This window comes from Tachypleus tridentatus, chromosome 4 (genome assembly GCF_004210375.1).
Source record: "Tachypleus tridentatus isolate NWPU-2018 chromosome 4, ASM421037v1, whole genome shotgun sequence".
Lineage (NCBI taxonomy): Eukaryota > Metazoa > Arthropoda > Merostomata > Xiphosura > Limulidae > Tachypleus > Tachypleus tridentatus.
In genome coordinates this window covers 41,487,231-41,508,469 of record NC_134828.1, presented here as the reverse complement: position 1 = coordinate 41,508,469, position 21,239 = coordinate 41,487,231, and the positions used below count along the sequence as shown (strand labels likewise).

The window sequence follows — 21,239 nt, the reverse complement described above, 5'->3', positions numbered from 1 at the left end:
GTATCATGTACAATGCGCTGAATTAAACCAACACATCCATCTACCTATCTGTCTACGATATTAAATTAGATGAATCAAACTTATTGTTCCAGGAAATGTATAATCATTCATCAACCATTTAGTGATAAGAGACCTTATAGAAAATGAAATTATGTAGTTCATTCGTAGAGTTCATATATATACAATTTTCAAATTATTAAAAGCACGTTACAAAGATCTCACCACAAATAGTAACTGGTCATATGTCGAATGCACGAGCACAGTAAAATTATTGCGAATTTGTCCAAAGATGAATTTCTGTAGTTTTAAGCGATTCTTTGCAAGTGTAAACGTTTCACATATTTTGATGTGCATAGGAATTTACTCATAACCAAACATTAAGTGTGTTACGTATCAATCAAGTTCATTTTGCTCATTCATGATACATTTTGTTTTGAAATTGTGTGGTGATTGGATTGTATATAGTAATTTATGAGTGAGGGTGAAGGTGGTGTTTTTTTATTCGTCTGTTTAAGCTAGTTTCACCAGTACAGAACAGTTGTATTTTAAAAGTAGTTCATTGTTCTTAACCTATATTTTTTTTTCGTTAGATGAACACAAATCTTGTATAGATATTTGTGTTGTATTTCTGTATTAATCTTTGCATTATTTATTCAAGAGTTGCTCCTCGCTGGTACAGCAATAAGTCTACGGATTTACAACGCTAAAATTAGGGGTTCGATTTCCTCTCGGTGGGCTCAGCAGATAGTCCAATGTGATTTTGTTATAAGAAAACAAACACACAAATTTATTCAGGAGAAATGTTTAGATTATCAATGAACGCAACTGTGCCAGTGATTACTCGATTAGGTTGGTTTTGGGTACTGTTCTTTTCAGTGGTATTGAATTTATAAGAGCTATAATTTACTGTTATGATAATGGTTTATTCGGGGAACTGTTCTAATGGGGAATTTGTTAGGTCCTTTAAGACATTTGATTAAATATGTGTACTTTCTTAGTTGATGTTATCACTGGGGAAAATAGTGTAGGGTAAATGTATTAAACCTTTTAGCGTGCCTAATTTTTGGTATACTGTGTGATTAGAATGACAATAATATAGCTATCACTGAGTGTATCTTTACTGTATTTTTTTGTTTTGAAACTATGGATCAACTTATGACACCAAGTTTATCCAAAAAGTGACTTGTAACAAGTCATAGCTTAGCCGTAGTGTGCAAAGTGCTACGTTTTTAAATAGGTGACTTGTATACGAAGCCATCATTGTGCTCCATGTAACATTACGCATCATAATCAGAAGGATATCTGTCTGGAAAAACAACTCAAGCTGCTTACACGACGTATTTGTTGCATACAAAAAACATCTAGAGGCTGAAACGGGAATTCATACTATTTTATGCGAAAACCTATCATTCAAGTCGTTAGAAGCAAACGTATGGATATGCATGTGATCGAACTGTTGAAACGAACACTGGAAAACCACCGTCTTCGTACGATAGATGGGTTGTGGAAAGAACACAGGAAAGAATGGTTCACTTTAGACTTCATAATCTTTAGGTTGAATTTTTTACAATGAAAATTAACATGCAGAGCTACTGTCAAGGTGTACATTCGTCACAACATGATTGGTAGTAGCGACAAAGTCTGTAATGACATTATTTGTTTGTTTTGAATTTCGCACAAAGCTACTCGAGGGCTATCTGTGCTAGCCGTCCCTAATTTAGCAGTGTAAGACTAGAGGGAAGGCAGCTAGTCATCACCACCCACCGCCACCTCTTGGGCTACTCTTTTACCAACGAATAGTGGGATTGAACGAAACATTATAACGCCCCCACGGCTGAAAGGACGAGTATGTTTGGCCATGCCGGGCCCCTGTAATGACATAATGAGGTTCTAAAATAATTTTAACATGACGTAATTAACATTTTTAATGCCTAAAGTGGTAAAACATAATGGATATTATGGTAACAGGTTTGAAGAAACATTGTGGTAAGAATGTTAAGTATAGGAATTAGATAATTATCAACTACAGTAGTTGGTTTGGTATTTGGATTCCATAAAAATATTAAGTACTTGCCAACCCATGGGTCTATGGCCCACATTTAAAAGACCATTATAAAGTACTTGCTAACTCATGGATCTATGACCAACATTTACAGACTATTATAAATAGGCTTATCATACGTCCCGGTGTCCCGTTCGGTTTACTAATTTATCCCGGTTGACACTGAATTGTCTCGGAACGTCCCGGTTTTTGATGAAAAGGCATAAACTCCAAAAGGATAAATGAAAAATGTTAAAATCTGCATAGAGTCCTGACTTGGTGTTGACAAAATATAAGTTTTCATTTTATTTGTTAATGAGTAGAGGGAGCCAAAGTGCTGTAGCATGCAAATTTTCAAAGGTATTGCATCTGACGAAATTCACAGACAGCTGATACGGTACCTGTACAAGTATAAATTTCATCAGTGGGTTGCTATTGGGGGTACGCACGTAATGATAGCTGCACAAGCGGCGAGCAGCAGCATGTGCAAAGCTTTCTTTGAGTAAGTGTTTATGACTGCTTTATTTATTACAGTATTTATTATTATATTAGTCATGCGGTACATGTTGAATTGTTTTCGTTCTTTTATTTTATAAATTAATTCTAGTTATAATGTCCAAAGCTGGTGCAAGAAAGTGCACATTAAACAGTGAATTGTAAAAAAGAATATATATTCTTGAAAAACATTTGTGGCAAGGAGGACGGAGTCAAATGTTTGCAGTGTTCATCTGAGTTCTCTGTTTCACACGGTGGCCGCTCAGACATAAAAGACCATTTAAAAAGTGCTAAACATGCAATTAGACTTTCAGTAGCTGCTCAAAGTTCAAGAGTTGATGCGTTCTTCAAAAACCTGTACCTGAAGAGAGTGACTTGTTAATAGCTGCCAAAGAAGCAACCTTTGCTTATCACAGTGCTGTTCATAACATAAGCTTTAAAACAGCTGATTGATCTTCCAAACTGATAGAAAAGTTAGTTGAACCAAAGTTCAGTTCTGCCATAACGAAGAATGAGGCTATTATTTTGAATATAATTGTTCCTTTAGCAACAGAGGAATTGAAGAGAGGCTTAATGGAGGTCTATTCATTTCACTTACAGCAGATGCTTCAAACTGAAAAGATGCCAAAATTATATCTGTCATGGTGCAACATTTTTTGCCAGAGGAAGGAGCGAAAGAAAAACTGTTAGACTTTCAGTCAGTTCCAAGAGTGACATCAGAAATTTTGACGAATTCCTTGGTGTCCACTTTAAAGAAAAACATGAGTTATCAAAAAAAATGTTTTTTATTGTGACAACTGTAATACAAATTTTGAAGGTGTAAAGAGAAAGGGAAAAACAACGTATAAGTCGATTAAAGAAGGAACTTGGCAGAAATATTGTGGGTGTTGGTTGTAGTGCTCATATTGTACATAGCTGTCTCCAAACTGCAGCGGATGTCCTTCCTATTGAAGCGGAAAGCTTGGTGATCAAAATTTACAAGTATTTCTATACTTACACTGTACATGTTACACACCTAAAAGAATTCTGTGAGTTTGTAGAAATTGAGTACAAGAAGGTTCTCCAAAATCGAAATACGCGATTTATGAAGGACTGAAGTCATACTTTTGTTCACAAGAACAGTGCCCATTTTTGATAAAAGTAATTTTTGAGAGTAAATGTGGAGAAATGTGTCTATGGTTTGTTAATGGACAATTAGGCTTGTTCAACAAAGTGATTTTAGCCATGGAATAAACAAAAGCAACTGTAAATGATATTGTTACAGAACTTAATCAGTTGAAAACCAACCTGAAAGAAAGACGAGATAATAACTTTATTCCCCTTGGTGAAAAAAAAAAATTCTCAGTATGCTAGAGGAAGAGGGAGGAAGCCAGGCAGACTTGATTAGGAAGGAATTTACCAGTTTTTATGATTGCTGCCTGTCTTATTTTAAGCTGTGGGAAAACAGTTTTGGTGGTGGGGAATACTTTGTTTGGATAAAAGACAGTATTTTCTTGTCGCCTGACATAGAAGCAGCTGCTGAAAAATTAATGAAATGCTTAGAAATGCTGCAATCAATATTGATGATCTGTTTATTTAAGTTGTTCTTGCTAAATCATTCTGGTCATCAAAATGTGACAAGTCGAAAGCAAAAGAAATAGGTTGTGAAGAAAACTGGGTAGAACTTTTCAACCACTTCAAAGATTAAAGTATTTTTGTACCTAGTCTCAGGCAAGCTATGGAGTACATTTTTGTTTACCAGGCACTTCTGCCCCTGTTGAAAGAGTATTTTCGGTGGTGAATAGCATTTGGTCTCAAGAAAGAGGTATAATGAATGAATCAACAGTAAAAGAACTGTTGCATTGTAAACTCAATACTGACTTGAGTTGCAGTGAGTTCTTTGAAAAAATAAAAACTAATAAATGTTTTTTAAAGAAAATTCATTCAAATGAAAAATATGAATGGTCACAAAAAATGCTCAGTGAAAAATTAATGAAATTTTGAAGTTCCTTGCCTTGCTGAATTTAAATAAATGTTAGATATATAAACTACCAGTATTCCTTTTTTTTTTGTAGCAGCATTAAACCTTAAGTGGAGTTAGGTTATAAAAGCACTTCTTTATTATACCAGTGCCAGTACCGATAATAAAAATTAAAAACTGTTCCGGTTTGAAGCTTGTAAATTATAGTAAGCCTAATTATAAAGTATTTGCAAAACCATGGGTTTATGACCCCCATTTACAAGCCATTATAATACACATTTATTGTATCAACTACTATTTTGCACTATTTCAGTTAAATGTCATGTCGCTATAGTGCAAATTAGTTTCTTTGACCAAATTACAAATGTTATTTACTAGGCCTACTTACCTATATGTTTCTATTTATATAAATTCCAAATTTGGGTTCCGATTCTGGGGAATCTCTGTAGAAGTGTTTTCGCGAAATACCCACGTTCTCTGAGGGATTGGATGAAAAGCTTTACCTTTGTGGAGTACCCCGCTGGTACAGCGGTAAGTCTACGGATTTACAACACTAAAATGAGGGGTTCGATTCCCTTCGGTGAACTCACCAGATAGCCCAATGTGGCTTTGTTATAAGAAAAACACCCACACCTTTGTGCAGCCTTCGAGGTCAAGACAATGCATTTGGAACTGCTTAAAAATTTGTACGACCAGCGATTTAGGAGGAAATACGTGACATATAGACAGAAATATACACAGACACTGAACCTTATTATACAGATATTTTTATGCTTGTTCCTATTGGCTGGCCTGTGAGCTCCCTCCAGTGTTTAACAAAAGATACCATAAACAATGGTCTAGAAGAAAAAAAAAACTTTAATATATGTATATTTATTCTATTTTACCGTATAGTTCTAATAATTATCGCAAGATATTTGTTAATGAAGTTAATGATTTTTTTTCATGCTCTATATATCTGATATCCTATTTAAACTGAAATAGATAAGTTAAACTTCATCTACGAGCAATAACTTTTCAATCTGTCCGGTACTGGACTATTTAAATCATGCAATAATTAATTAAAACCTTGCAATTTCTCTAACACTGCACCACGTTTTCACATAGCCTACTGGTTTTGTAGTGCGAAATTGTGACCTTCTTTCTTCACGCATCTTATATTTTGATCTTTCTGTTTTACAGGGAATGGATGAGCTATTAAGCGACGCAAAGACAGCTTTAAACAAAGCTAAAGACGCTGTCCGGTTTGAAGAAAACGTTTTATCTAATGCAACAGAAAAACTTAAAACTCTCAAAGGTATTTCATCAAATTCAATTTGATATAAAGAGTGTTTTTAAATTTTTTATATTCTACTATGAATTTAAAGTTTTCTATAGCCGTGGTACTTGTGAACATATATTTTATTCTTAGCTAGTGAGGCATTAATTGACTTATCGTTTAATCTTAAAACGAATACTCTTCATGTATTTTTTTAAAACCATGTTTAAACTGATGCCAGTCCATTCATAGATGAGTTTGATAACAATACATCCTGGATCTGTTAAATATGTTCGTGTGTGTTTTTTCTTATAGCAAAACCACATCAGGCTATCTGCTGTGTTCACCGAGGGGGATCGAACCCTTGATTTTAGCGTTATAAATACGAAGACTTACCCTTGTCCCAGCAGGGGATGGACTTGTTAAATGTATATATATTTATTTACTATATATTCAGTATATATATATATATATATATATATCATACATTACTGAATGTGTTCAGTATTTATATATGTATATATCAGACATTACTGAATGCGTTCAGTATTTATATATATATATATATATATATATATATATAAATGATGTATATATATATCATACATTACTGAATGTGTTCAGTAGTTATATATATATATCAGACATTACTAAATGTGTTCAGTATTTATATATATATCATACTTTACTGAATGTGTTCAGTATTCATATATATATATACATCATACATTACAGAATGTGTTCAGTATTTATATATACACTGATGGCCAAAATCTTAAGGCCAATGAACATAAAGAAAAAATATGCATTTTTCGTTGTTAGACTGAACCACATATTTGAGTAGAGCTTCGAAATGTGAAAATAAGAAAAGGGAGAATAAAAATTAAAAAACTTTTTTAGCATTTAATAGGGAAAATGTAAACACTATGAAATTAGCCTAAATACTAGCTGGTCAAAAGTTTAAGACTATACCAAAAAGAAGTCCTAAACAGCGTAGGAAACGCCCAACAAGAGATCTCAGTAGTGAGTTGCACGGCCGTTACTGCGAATAATTTCAAACATTCGCTTTGGTATAGTCGATATAAGCGTTTGCAGAAGGCTGGCTAGAATGTTATTCCAAGTGATGAAGATGGCTTCACAAAAATCATGCACTATTTGGAATCGACTTTCATTTCTATAGAGTTCCCTTGCCATCCACCCCCAAACATTTTCAATGGGGTTCAGTTCGGGCGAACACGCTGGATGCTCCAAAAGAATCACGTTATTCGCCATGAAAAAGTCCTTTGTTCTGAGAGCATTCTGGATTGCATCGTTGTCCTGCTGAAAGATCCAGTCATTTGCACACAAGCGAGGGCCTTCAGTCAATGAGGATGCTCTGTCCAACATACCAATGTAAACAGCTGCTGTTTGACGCCCCTGTATAACCTGAAGTTCCATTGTTCCATGGAAGGAGAAAGCACCCTAGATCATGATGGAACCTCTTCCACTGTGTCGTGTAGAATATGTCTCCGGTGGGATATCCTTATCGTGTCAGTAACGTTGAAAGCCATCTGGACCATCCAGTTTAAATTTTCTTCTTATCAGAGAACAAAACCTTATATATATATATGTAAAAACGGCTCGTTTGGGTTGAGAAATGTTTTTACGTAGAGGAGCGAATAACGTTTTGACCTTCTTCACCTGATGATGACCGAAGAAGGTCGAAACGTTGTTCGCTCCTCCACGTAAAAAAATTTCTCAACCCAATCGAGCCGTTTTTACATATATATTTTCCTAAAGTGGGTTTTCTGGACATCACTGAGAACAAAACCTTCGTCCACTTTTCTACGTTCAATGTTTGGTGCTTCTCAGCAAAGTTTAACCGAGCTGTTTCGAGGTGTGGAAGGAGGCGTGGCCTTTGAAGACGTTTACAGTTTTTAAAGCCTTTCTCTCGTAGATGCCGTTTTATTGTTTTCGAGCTGTGTTCTGTGTCCGTAAGGGCCTTAATCTGGTTCGACGATCGGTTGGTGTCTTGCTGGACAACCCGTCGAATCCTCCTGCTCAACGCCGAAATTTTCTTGGGCCGACCACTTGAAATTTTTGTTCCGTGTGCCTCGGAGTATTTTAAGAAATTTGCAACAGCAGTTTTACTACGCCCAATCTCACCAGCAATGGCACGTTGAGAGAGACCTTGCTTTTGCAGCTCGATAATTCTGCCACGTTTAAACTCTGTCAACTTTTTAGCCTTTGCCATGTTTTTACCCAATGTAACACAGGATATGTCAGTGGAAGATGTTGACAGCGCTAATGCTTGAACACAAATGACTAAATTTCGTTACGTGTTTACTTATTAATGCTTCGTTTCAGTATGGTTTTAAACTTTTGACCAGCTAGTATTTAAGCTAATTTCATAGAGTTCACATTTTCTCTATTAAATGCTAAAACAGTTTTTTATTTTTATTTTTCCTTTTCTTATTTTCATCTTTCGAAGCTCTACTCAAATTAGTGGTTGAGTCTAACTACGCAAAATGCATATTTTTTTCTTTATGTTCATTGGTCTTAAGATTTTGGCCAGCGGTGTATATTACAGACAAATTCTACTAAAATGTGTATTTGATATTCTATCCGTATTTCTGGTATTTTTATAGTCATTAATCTCCTTAATAAAGTATGCTTGGCGGTTGTTAAACTGTATACAATACGTCAGGATAGTGCAGATTAGAGGACCCAAAGAATGAGGAAGAGTAACGGTACCATTAGAAATCAGTGTTTTTTCTGTGTTAAATCATCCTGGTATTTCTAAAAATAAACCATTATTTTCTGAAAATAGTTTATAAAGAATGAAAAATATTCAAATTTACATTCACGCGATAAATCTGTTATTCAACATGTAAAGTCCTCATATTAAAAGTACTGCATAAAGTTTGATTTAAATTAGAAAACAAATTATAGAATATGCTTAAATTTTGATTTAAAATGAAGAACAAAAACACAAGTATGAAGGAGGAACAAGAAAAATGTTTACTTTTTCATTAGAGTTTGAAACGATTGTTTGTTTTGTTTTTGAATTTCGCGCAACGCTACGCGAGGGCTATCTGCTCTAGTCGTCCCTAATTTAGTAGTGTAAGGCTAGAGGGAAGGCGGCTAGTCCTCACCACCCACCGTCCACTCTTGAGCTACTCTTTTACCAAAGAATAGTGGAATTAACCTTACATTATAACGTCCCCACGGTTGAAAGGGAGAGTATGTTTGGTGCGATGGAGATTCGAAGCCGCGACCCTCTGATTACGAGTCGAGTGCGTTAACCACTTGGATATGCGGGGCCTTTTTACATTAGAGACGTAAAGTTTACTTAAATAATATCTGATGATACTGTAAACAAATGAGATCCTGAATGTTATTTCTTTGAAGAAAAGATTTGACTGTTCAATACTTTGATGAATATCCGTAACAACTGTTAAAACATGATAAGTACGTTACAACAAACTGCACAGAAATACATTAATGGATTGAAAATGTAAACCAATGAAAGTTAAGTTGTGGCGTGAAAATAGTAGAGAGCTTCTAGAATAATGAATATCTAAAAATAAAGAAAGCTAAGAACTACTTATACATATTTCCACAGTAAGTTTAATACTTCATTACTGATTATATTTGTAATCCATAAAAGTATTGATTGTACGTTTTTCATTTAACAGTACCAACGTATAATTAACATATATACACACAAAAAGACATTTTTTAAAACCAGTTTGCTAATAATAAGAAAAAATAAATTAATAGAACTAAAGGCGAGTCATGATCCCATAGCAACAGCATGATTGTGATCATTTTTTTTTTTCAAAGATAGAGGGAAATTATTAAAGAATGGTGACAAGTTCATGACGTTTGTAAAACAAGTTTTCCCTGTGTTTTACTGAGCTAATGCTAGTACTAATTATTTTCATTGAATTTTAAAGTTTAAGATTGTATTAATTAAACAAATTAGCTTTTGACTAACCTTATTCTTTTAGTTTTCTATTTGATAATTGTAATACACACTTTGTAAGCAATAATGTAGTTGAATGTTACTGTTGAAATGGAATTTGGATGAAACTTCAGCTAATAATGTTTTTAGAATTTGACCGTATTGTCCAAGAAAGCAGAAACAAAGCTGTAAACGCTCTAGAAACATTTGTCCCATTGATACACGAATTACTCAACAAAGCTAACGAAAAAACTACACATGCAAGAAACGCTGTGCACCAGGCAGAAACAGATACTATCGACTCGAAGAAGAAAGCCAGTGAAAGTGCGATAATTTCTCTCCAAATATCCCAGGTATGAAATAAATAAACAAGCTTCTGTTGGGTCTGTTTTTTCAATGAATATTTATTAGATATATATATTTTAAGGAAAGTTAAATCTACCATCTAGAGATAGTTTTTCAAAGATAATGAAACAAAGTGAACACTAAGGTGTACCGTTTGAAATTGTTTTAAGCCTATTTAAAGTATGAAATGAAAAGAAATTCGTAATATATACCCTATTATAGTTGAGGCTTAAAAAGTGTAAATTGTTTATATAAATGTAAAAGTATAATTTTTTTCATCTTGTGAAAGTTTTATTGATGGTGATATATTTGAAAAAAAGTCGTTATTTCTTTGAAAAAAGTAGTTGTTTGTTATTGCTATGTGAAAGCTATATAACAGTTTATTTGAAAAAAACGTTATAAAATTAAATATATACTCTTCAAAACAAGAAACGCAAAAGGGATATTTTTGTTATTTTAAAGAGAAATATATGTAATAACGTTACAAGCTCAGAGTATGTGATGTTACACGTGTTAAGGCACTAATTGTCAGACCAAAATGACAATAAATGTTATGCACTTTGAAAACGGAGGAAAACATCGGATTTTTCGCCAAAACACATGCGTGTCCAATAAATTTTTTTGAGAGATCTGCATGTTCTGCAAGTACAACATGTGCAAAATCCCTATAAAAGTGACGGGTTCTCGGTTTCCATAGCTCAGTGTTAAGCCACCGACATGCAATACAGTTACGCCAAGACTGACTGAAGCACAACGCAACAACGCCATTGGTCGCTTGGAAGCAGGCGAATTGCGATCAGATGTGGCCAGAGCTGTGAGTGTCCACCCAAGCACCATCACAAGGCTATGGAATCGTCACCAACAACATGGATCAACTTCTAACCGTCCACGATCTGGCAGACCTCGTGTGACCACGCCCACACAAGATCGCAACATCCGGTTACGTCACCTTCGGGATAGGACCACCACTGCGACGTCTACTGCCTCAACCATACCAGGGCTGCGTAGGATTTCCGATCAGACCGTACGCAACCGTCTACGAGATGCAGGAATCCGATCTCGACGTCCAGTCAGAGGCGTCATCCTCACCCAGCAACATCGTCAAGCACGGCTGCAGTGGACTCGGGCACATCGGGTATGGCTTCATCGACGATGGAGGCATGTTTGGTTCAGCGATGAATCACGTTTTATGCTTCGTAGGCAGGATGGAAGGACCCATGTTTACCGTCGCCGAGGTCAATGTTTTGCAGCAAACTGTGTGCAGGATGTTGACAGATTTGGTGGTGGCAGCGTCATGATGTGGGCTGCCATCGCCTACAATGCCAAAACAGACCTTTTGCACATTCGAGGGAATCTTACGGCTCAACGATACGTCGACGAGATTCTTAGGCCCCATGTGCAACCCATCATGGTGAACGTCAATGACGTTTTCCAACATGACAACGCCCGTCCTCACACAGCCCGACTCACCACTGTCTTCTTGAAACACCACAACATCAACGTTATTCCCTGGCCCTCCAGATCACCAGATTTAAACCCCATCGAACATCTTTGGGACGAGTTGGACCGACGTCTACGACGGCGACAACCTCAACCGCAGACTCTACCTCAGCTTGCAGCAGCTTTGCAGGCTGAGTGGACAGCCATTCCACAGGATGTGATTCGTCATCTCATCGCTTCCATGGGCAGGAGATGTCAAGCAGTTATTGATGCTCACGGGGGCATACTCGTTATTGACGTTGAGTGACGTTAAACTTCACCTAGTGAGCGTGGACTTCGTCTTTGCAGACTTTGGATGTTCAGCAATGAATGTGCAAAGTTTCACACATGTCATACAAAACTACTCGGAATAAACTTGTTAACAATTTGTCTCATATTTTGCCTTTCGCGTTTCTTTTTTTGAAGAGTATGTTTATCGTTAAACACAAAACTACAAGATGGGTTGTATGCGCTGTGTCCATCATTTGTATCTAAACTCAATTTTTAGTGTTATAAGCCTATAGACATGCCGCTGTGTCACTGGATGATATAAGCATGATGTCTGTAATCTGACGAAAAATTGTCTTTGTTAATCTGAAGACAACCTAAGGAGGTCGAAACGTTGTTCTGTACTTTATTTTAATTAAAGTTTTGAATACTCGTACCAGTCGTCTTTATAATATTTTTTCCTTCAAGTGGTTTCTTGTCATCATGAATTAAACATTTGCATATTCCATATATGGGTTTCAAACTTGTTACCAGGGCAAGGTTTCATGCCAATTTTCATATTTTCTGGATAATTCTACAACCAGTGATTGACTGTCTTGTTTGTCTGGAGGTAATACTACTGACCAGGTGTTGTTTTGGCTATAGTTTTCCCCTTGCATGAGAATGAACCACCAATATAGCAGCATTGTGGCACTGATATTACAGCTGCCTGCATTCTAATTTCATACTGTCTTTATAATGTTAACTGGTTACAACATTTAGCCATATATCAACACTTCGTGTTCCTTTGAATGGAACAATTTCATTGACAATGGAAACTTCTTCAGATTGACCATGTTTTTAAAATTAGCCGTAGGGGCGTCAATACCACTGTTCGTTGGTAAAAAGAAGCAAGCCCAAGAGCTTGTGGAGGGTGGTGACGACTAGTTGTCTTCTCTTTAGTCTTACACTACTAAATTAGGGAGAGTTATTGTAAAATTCGTAAAACAAACAAACAAAAATTAATGTTTATATTATTCCATACAATTTCCTTTCCTATTTTGTTATTATTACGGAAACCTCAAATAGGAAGGTGGCATAAATAGCCTCAGAAGATTTATGCTATAAAAACCCTAAGTCAAAACCAACTTTTATATTATTAACATAGTGAAATAATTAATAAGAAAGAACAGTTTGGTGAAAAATATGGTCATAATCGAATACAGAGACAAAGGTTTCACAGTTTAATATTAATATATGAGTAAGTTTAACAAAAGATTAAAATTAAATGTCTACCAAACCGATAGGAGTAAGAAGTATAATGTTTTAAAAAATCTTAGAAGTCAAAGCGCTAAATTAAAATAAATGGATTCAAAATATAAATTTGTCTATTTTAAAACTTAAACTGCATTTCAACATTTCTGATTTTGCGTTTACGTTTTTTGTTTTTTTCAAATATATATAGAGAGTGGAGTGTTGAGTATGCTAAGTTAAAACTATATGGTTAATGTGCAAATCAGCAAGTTGCGTAACAACCACAGCTGATATGAAGTAGTGGTGGAATGACATGCAGAAAAACTATATTTTAACATGGTTTAATGTTGTTTAACTATTTTAACATTATGGCATTATTTAAGGATTTTAAGTCCACCAACAATGATGTTTATCAAAAGGGTATGAAACAGACCCTTTCAAAGTAATAATATTCATATATTCAAATCGTAAAAATATTGCCAAATCAGATAATTAAAGTCTCCAAGACGGGAATATTGGTTATACTTAATTTCTTTAGAAAGTAACAAAATATGGATCAATTTGGGATATCTGGAGTAAAATGGGAAGTAAAATGTGGAGTCTTGTTAAAGGTGAAAGCTCACAAACAAAGAAGTCAGTGGCTAGTGCCACCCATGTACCCCATTCATCAACACACAGTATAATTAAGAAAGATCTCCAACTAACAGAGGGACACAAGTCACGTGTACACAAGCTGTTTCTGTAACATAACTTCTAAATTTTCGCATACTTCATGCAACTTTAGAAAAAAACATGTATTCACGATATTCTAAAAAAAAAAAAAAGACTTACTGGTCTAATCGCTTTATGTGGAATCTCTAGATTTTTGAGCGATTAGACTGTAAAAAATGACTGATAAATCGTTATTCTTGTATACTAGATGGCATATAGAAAGTCTCAGAGAGCGGTAGTTTGTTTTGGACATGACAGTCTTACAAAAGAAACTTTTGTAATTGAAATAGTTTTGTAGGGCTATTATCAATATGCAGTTTTGTCAGATAGAACATCTGAGTGTAATTCTAAAATAATTCTCATATAACACACTAAATCTATGTAGTTCTAAGTGTTATATACTTCTCGATAAAACATGCAACTTTAAACAATGTGTGATATACTCACTCATTAAATTAACATAGTTGGACACAACTTTGAAGTTTAATTACTGCTTTAATATCACGTTTTCTGTTTCTCTGTGTAGGAGGTGGATGATTTAAGAATGGAGGCAGAAGGAATGAAACAGGACTCCAGAAAGGAATTAGAGGAGAGCCACAAGATATTTGAAGGAGTTCAGAAAGCATTTGATCACATGAAAATCTTTGAGGAGAAGACTGAAAGCGAGAGTGAGCTAGCAGAAAAGGTTAACAAAATTTTAGTTTACGTATGTTATAACTTAAACAAAGTGTATATAATTTAAAATTTATGATAACATGCATTAATGACATACGTTGAAGAAAACGTTACTTCTTTATACTTGTCAGAATACTCTAGAGAAGAGTTTCTTGCAAACGCCAGAATATCTTACACAAATAGAGAAGCTTGGAGTAATGACAGAACAAAATTATTTCAAAGTAAATTTCTTCGATGAAGTTAAGTTAATTTCAAAGGATATCAAACAGTTTAAGGATGATTTAAGCTGAATTATAACAAACCATAACGTTTAGCCTTAACTCATGTGACATCTTAAGCTGTTACTGACAAGCACCCAATACAGTTTATATACAATCCAATTGATGACACAATGAACTAAAAAATAAATATAGTAAAACCTTTCATTTTATTACTTAAAGGCTTATGTTTCATTAAAATCGTGGTTTTCGTTTATTTTAGTTATTTTATAGTCATAATTCTTACAGTTTGATTATTTTTTAAATGTTGAGCGAATATTCATCGATTCTTGACGATAGTGAACTAGTTTCCTGTATCTCCTACATATAGGCTATCGCAATTCACACATTCAGTACGATGAATTATCTTTTTTTGAACAGATGTTGATTCACATTTTTAGAGTAAACGTATAACCTCTATTCAAGCGTAAACACAAATATTTCCGACAGAAGAATTTGCTTTTTTTTTTCTATCCATTTTCAAATTTTATAAAACTCGGCCCATCGACCAGAAAATGATTGGCACCATTAACCACATTTTTTGATATTCATTAGAAAGAAAGAAATTGAGAAAGTTGCATCTATTACATGTTATTTTCGTTACAGAAAATTTTTCAATAGTGAATTTAATATATTTTCATGAATATTGGCTATGCTTACATTTTAGAGATGAATACTTTTTAGCTTAAACAGGTGACATGCTCGTGTTTATTTAGTTCATAACTGCGAGACTCGAGATGTATTTGATATAGAGGTAAGTATGTTATTAAGATGTATTATTAGCTCGTTGTATCGGTTTGTTGTCAATTTGTTCGTGGAGGTGGTAATCGGACAAAGTTAGTGGCATAATTAATATAGTGCTACACGATTAGCTATTAAAGAAAATGAAACACAGAAATCAGGCAAATAATGCTCAGTTATACACGTTGGTTATTATCATGTATAAATAATGTTATATGATTATATTGGTATATATTTTATTTGCTGTCAGTGGTCACTAATCACAAATGATTATTATATTTCCATTCGATTAAAATATCATGAATCAGTTCGCTTAATTTTTCTTTCTGTAGATGTATTTTTGGATGTGGGATATTTTATTGTTAAGAATACGTTTTATTTTGAATAGATTCTGATTTTGACAGACGACCTTCAAAACTCAATGAAACATGCATCGTCGAAAGCCGAGAATGCCAGGAATGTTTTGCAGAACCTAATGAACAAAATAGGTTTTATCACAATATTTTTGTTTGTTTGTAGTTAAACACAAAGTTACGCAAAGGGATACCTTTGTCGTGCCCATCACGGGTATCGAAACCAGGTTTCTAGCATTATAAGTCCCTAAGCTTACCGCTGTGCCACTGGGGTGGCTATTTATTACTGTGTATTTAGGGATAAATAAGAAAATACCAGATGATATGGTTCGAAAATACGTCTCTCAGTCAAATACAAGTTAATTAAAATGAATAAAAGACCGGGAAAAATTAAAGATAAGTGAGTTAAAATGTGAAAGTACTGTTAATATAAAAAAGGACCAAAATTGCTTCAAGAATTAAAAAAAAAAAACATTTATTGGCAGCATATATCTCATTTGTTATACAAATATGTAGTTCGAGAGTACAGTTTTACGATGGCCGTGGTCTGATTAATAATACCTAATTCACGCTAAACATGCTACACAGTAGCAGATGTAGTATTTTGGAAAGGGGGTGGTGCGATCGCCTGGATGGACCCTATGTAATTTAATGATCCATCATTTATATTGATGAAGCCAGATGATACATTAAACTTAAATATAATATTGTAAATTATTGACCTGTAGCTAGAAGAGGCAGAAAATAAAATATTTTATTGTTAAAAGGGGAGCACTTTAGAGCATAAGAGCTCAAAATTATGAAAAAAGGGGATTCAGCTCAATTCCGCGATGCTACATACATGTTTTTGTGTATATCTGCTACAATGAATTAATTGGTACTATTGTTATGGAAGAAATGTTGAATTTTCTTATTTTTTTTAACATGGCATCGCTGATTATGCTAAAATTTATAGACTTATCTGTTTTTTTCACCATTGGAATGATCAGTAAAGTGTTATTTCATATAGGTTAGTTTACAGTGATTTATAAATCAAGTTGTATATTCGATGTGCATTGTACGTTCCCACGGAGAAGTTTTCGTAATGTATATGTACATATAAATGTATCTACTTAGTAATGAGAATATATCTTTAGTGGTATATTAAGTCCAAATTTCAGTGCACGACATACAGATCTAAAGTTAAGTCTTTTCATACTTAAACTCTAAGTTAAGATATCGCGCTAGTCGCTCCTAATTTAGAGGGAAGGCAGCTAGTCATCATCACCCACTACCAACTCTTGATCTACTCTTTTACCAACGAATAGTGGGATTGACCGTCACATTATAATGCACCCACAGCTGAACGGGCGAGCATGTTTGGTGCGACAGGGATTCGAACTCGCGACCCTCAGATTACGAGTCGAACGCCTTAACCCACCTGGCCATGCCGGGCCCAGATATCGTTAACACTATTCACGATAATGCAATTACGTTATTAGATATTGTTAACACTATTCACGATAATGTAATTACGTTATCAGATATTGTTAACACTATTCACGATAATGTAATTACGTTATCAGTTATTGTTAACACTATTCACGATTATGTAATCAGATGATCAGATATTGTTAACACTATTCACGATAATGTAATTACGTTATCAGGTGTTGTTAACGCTTTTCACGCCAACTGAATTACTGCTGGTTTGGCCTTTTACTTTATTCTTATGCTTCCTAACATTTCATCATTTCTGTACGACATATAAAGTTTTAATCGATATGTTTACCTATAGTGGTATAATCCTCTACAAAGCTCTTGTGTTCTTGCTGTTTTAGTAAAGATATATAAAACGCTCATTTTGACTGACTTTTTAATTTACGTTTTTATTTGTTTAGTGGCCAATAATCCTTACTGAATACTAAGCTAATTGCAGTAAAGGCTATCTTCTATAGCACAAATGAAGTTTGTATTATTATAAACATAAAGGTAATATTAGTACATTAAACGTTCATATTAATATTTTAAATATTCCGACAGACAACTTAGATTCACTCAATCAGCACGACTTAGATGAGATTGGAGAAGAAATTAAGAAGGCAGAAGATGAAGATAATATTCTTACCAAGAAAATCGACGAACTGCGTATTATAAAAAGGAACAACAGAAACTGATTCAAGACTTTGAGAATGAAATAAACAATTTGAAAAAGAAAGTCGAAAATAATAAAAACATCATCACGGCAGTGAACAATCTAAACGAAAGATGTTACAAAAAACCGGCAGAACTGGAACCACAAGGATAGTAACCGAGTGTTGTAATGTTATATACAAAAAGACCATTTTTTTTCGTTTGCTTGCCTTTTTTTATGTTACTTAAAATGTGGCACAGTGAAGATTCACGTTTTAACACAATTAATTAAAATAAATAACTTATAAGGAAATGAAATATTAAAAAGACGTAAGTATATTCATGTTGTTATTTACTGAATGATAAATATATAACGTACGACGATGATTGGATATTTGTTTTTATCTTTTGTTGTGTTCTTTTTATTAGCTATACAGTGTTTGTTTGTTTATAAGTGCGGGTCTATACAATGATTTGTCTGCAATGTGCCACCGCAGCAAAAATTAGTCAGTTGGAAACTATGGCACGTAGAAATAAAGCATTCGTTATTTATTGTCTCTGTTTGTTTTTAAGCAGAAAAATACACAAATCTTTATTAGTTCTGTTCCAATGACGACCATCAAAAACGGTTTTTTATTGTAAAAAGCGCTTATGCGTATGGTTAAGCCACCGTGAATGGGAGGGAGGGTATGGCAATTATTTGATATCTACTCAGTGTTGATGTTATTCTTTCAGCACAAAGCCATACAATAAACTATCTGCACTGTCAATCGCGCGGAATCGAACCCTAAATTTTAGTGTTGTAAGAACGTAAACTCACTAATGACTCAGCAGGGAACTGATTCACCTCGCATATACACATAGAAAGCGTCAACTTTTAATTATACAATAAGCGTAAAATAAAATAGAATACATGGTGATCTCCCTAACAGATACATTAATTTACGTTACACTTTTTTTTCAGTAATAATAAATAGTACTAATATTACGCGCTTACATTTCAGTTAATCATTGAATTTGTAAATCCGAAATAGACCCTTGTTGGCTGAATTTTCACTTGAATGTGTTATAATTCTGAATATCCATCCTTCTAACTACAAATTGAATAAAAATCAGGTTTATATTGTAGACTTTAGTAATACAATTAGTACTAGTTTGACTTTATGATAAAAAGGGGTCAAATGATAAAGATGGACCCCCAATGGCACAAAGGTATATTTGTGGAAAAACAACGCTAGAAACCGGGTATCGATATCCGTAGTGGGCAGATTACATATAGCCCACTGTGTAGCTTTGTGTTTAACCTCAAACAATGAAATGATCACATATTTCTTAATTTGATATATTATAGCAAAATTCAGTCACTTCAATATTTAGCCTTCGCCTTAAAAGAGGTTTGGCATGACCATGTGGTCAAGGTGCTTGACTCCCAGTGTGAGGGTCCCACTAAACATGCTCGCCCTTTCAACCGTGTGGGCGTTATAATATGATGGTCAGTCCAACTATTCGTTGGTAAAAGAGTAGACCAAAAGTTGGCGGTGGATGGTAATGTCTAACCACCTTCCCTGTAGTCTTTCACTCCTAAATTAGGAACGGCTACTGCAGATACGCCTCGTGTTGTTTTGCGCGAAATTCAAAACAAGCCAAACAAATATTTTGTAAAATTAAAGTGTGCACCAGATAGTAAACGAAATAAAGCAAGTAAACACGAATAAAATTATTTCATATTATAAATAACATAAATGTCTAGTATCTTTAATAATAAAAATTTAATTTGTCGTACTTGTCTACACATTATAATTAAAGACTTGAATTCAACAGAATATTATTATTCCAAGCAGTATATGAAGTTAAATACACCTAGCACAAATTGCCAATTCTTATTCTCCCTAAAATAGTATAGATAGCTTAACTATGGCAGCTATCTTATATATGTTTGGATTAATTGCTATTAATTATCTTATGTATTTTTAGTGTGAAAAAGAATGGAGTTCTTTAATAGAAATGTGTTTCAGAAATTAATATGACTACCAAAGGATACTCCAAGTATGCAAATAACATCTTACTAACACTCCAAGTACACATTATTATCTCACTCACTAGCACTCCATCTACGACAGTAACATCTCACTACAAAAATTTGACCACATTATTGTAAATGCAAAATGAAAAATAATGTAGATAATTTAGAAGAAACAAAGTGTAAGGATATTTTACCTATCTCTACAGGATTGTATTTTCTCTTCGATAATCATCTGTTTTAACAATAAAAACTAAAAAAATTTAAGTAAATAAATAAAAAATATTGACCTGAACCTGACCTAGGGAGGTCAAAACGTTGTTCTCTCCTTATCAATAAAAGTGTTAATACCCATACCAGTCGTTCTGAGATATATTTTTATTTCAGTTTGTTTTATCAATCATCAAGAAAAAATATTGTATTTGATTTAGTTCATTGATTTCTTTACATATATTGAAAGTTATCAATTAGGTATCGATTTTCTTATAAGGCTAATAAATGCTATGGTTCTTAGTCAACGGATTAGTTTTAATGATGGAATGACAACATTTATGCAATTTATCAAGTGAATTCAGCAAAAAGTATATGTTGTGTATAATGTAGTTTATTAAAACCACATTTTGTGTTCAATGAACATAAGCATAAACATATCAGAAAACTCAAGGTTAGATTTTCTTTCTTAATTTGAAATATAATTAAATGTAGAATAAAATACTTCAATAAAAGTTTCATCATGAAAGAATCAATGATTTTTATTAAATCAGTAAAGCAGCGTCTTTCATGAGAAGATTGTAAATAATCTTTGTTAATTAAAATTTTATCTTTTGGTTTCCCTTCAACTTCGTATCATGTTAGTTTTTGAAATACTCGAATGTACCTACACAAAAACCGAAATCAATTGATAATGTTAGGATATTGGCATCAGTATTCTTGATTTACTATTAATATTTAATTTACTAAGTTTATATTTTTAACACATCTATTTTTAAATTAATTCTCTAGGACTATCGTATATTATTCAAGAGGATCTCAGAATTAAAGCGAATTACTTAAGTTGGTATTTAATGAATGTGGCTACTTTAATGTTGACACTAGAAAAAGTCAATCCACATACTAAGTATATAGATAACAGTGTATTTGATATTGATATATAGTTTTAAACGAATCCTCGTGACACTAAACATGCTCGCCCTTTCAGGCGTTGGACGTTATAATGTTACAATCAATCGCACTATTCGTTGGTAAAAGAGTAACCTAAGAGTTGGCGGTGGATGGTGATGACTAGCTGCCTTTCTTCTAGTCTTACACTGCTAAATTATGGATGGCTAGCGCAGATAACCCTCGTGTAGCTTCGCGCGAAATTCAAAGCAAACCAAACCAAAATA

The 21,239-nt window shown here is 33.9% G+C and overlaps 1 protein-coding gene across 3 annotated transcripts in view; it reads left to right on the top strand.

Moving 5' to 3' along the window:
- Positions 1-20,655, top strand: part of LOC143248936 (laminin-like protein lam-2) — a 90,785-nt gene extending 70,130 nt beyond the window's left edge. The window contains exons 17-21 of one of the 3 annotated variants that reach the window (XM_076497950.1): positions 5,679-5,793; positions 9,851-10,053; positions 14,223-14,381; positions 15,758-15,857; positions 17,745-20,655. In XM_076497950.1, the coding sequence (XP_076354065.1) occupies positions 5,679-5,793; positions 9,851-10,053; positions 14,223-14,381; positions 15,758-15,857; positions 17,745-17,878 (711 nt within the window). In that variant the 3' untranslated portion in view covers positions 17,879-20,655. Of the gene's footprint in view, positions 1-5,678; positions 5,794-6,069; positions 6,183-9,850; positions 10,054-14,222; positions 14,382-15,757; positions 15,858-17,744 lie in introns of those variants that run through there. The other 2 variants (XM_076497948.1, XR_013027292.1) reach the window with 2 other exon arrangements.
- The last annotated feature ends 584 nt before the right edge of the window (positions 20,656-21,239 follow it).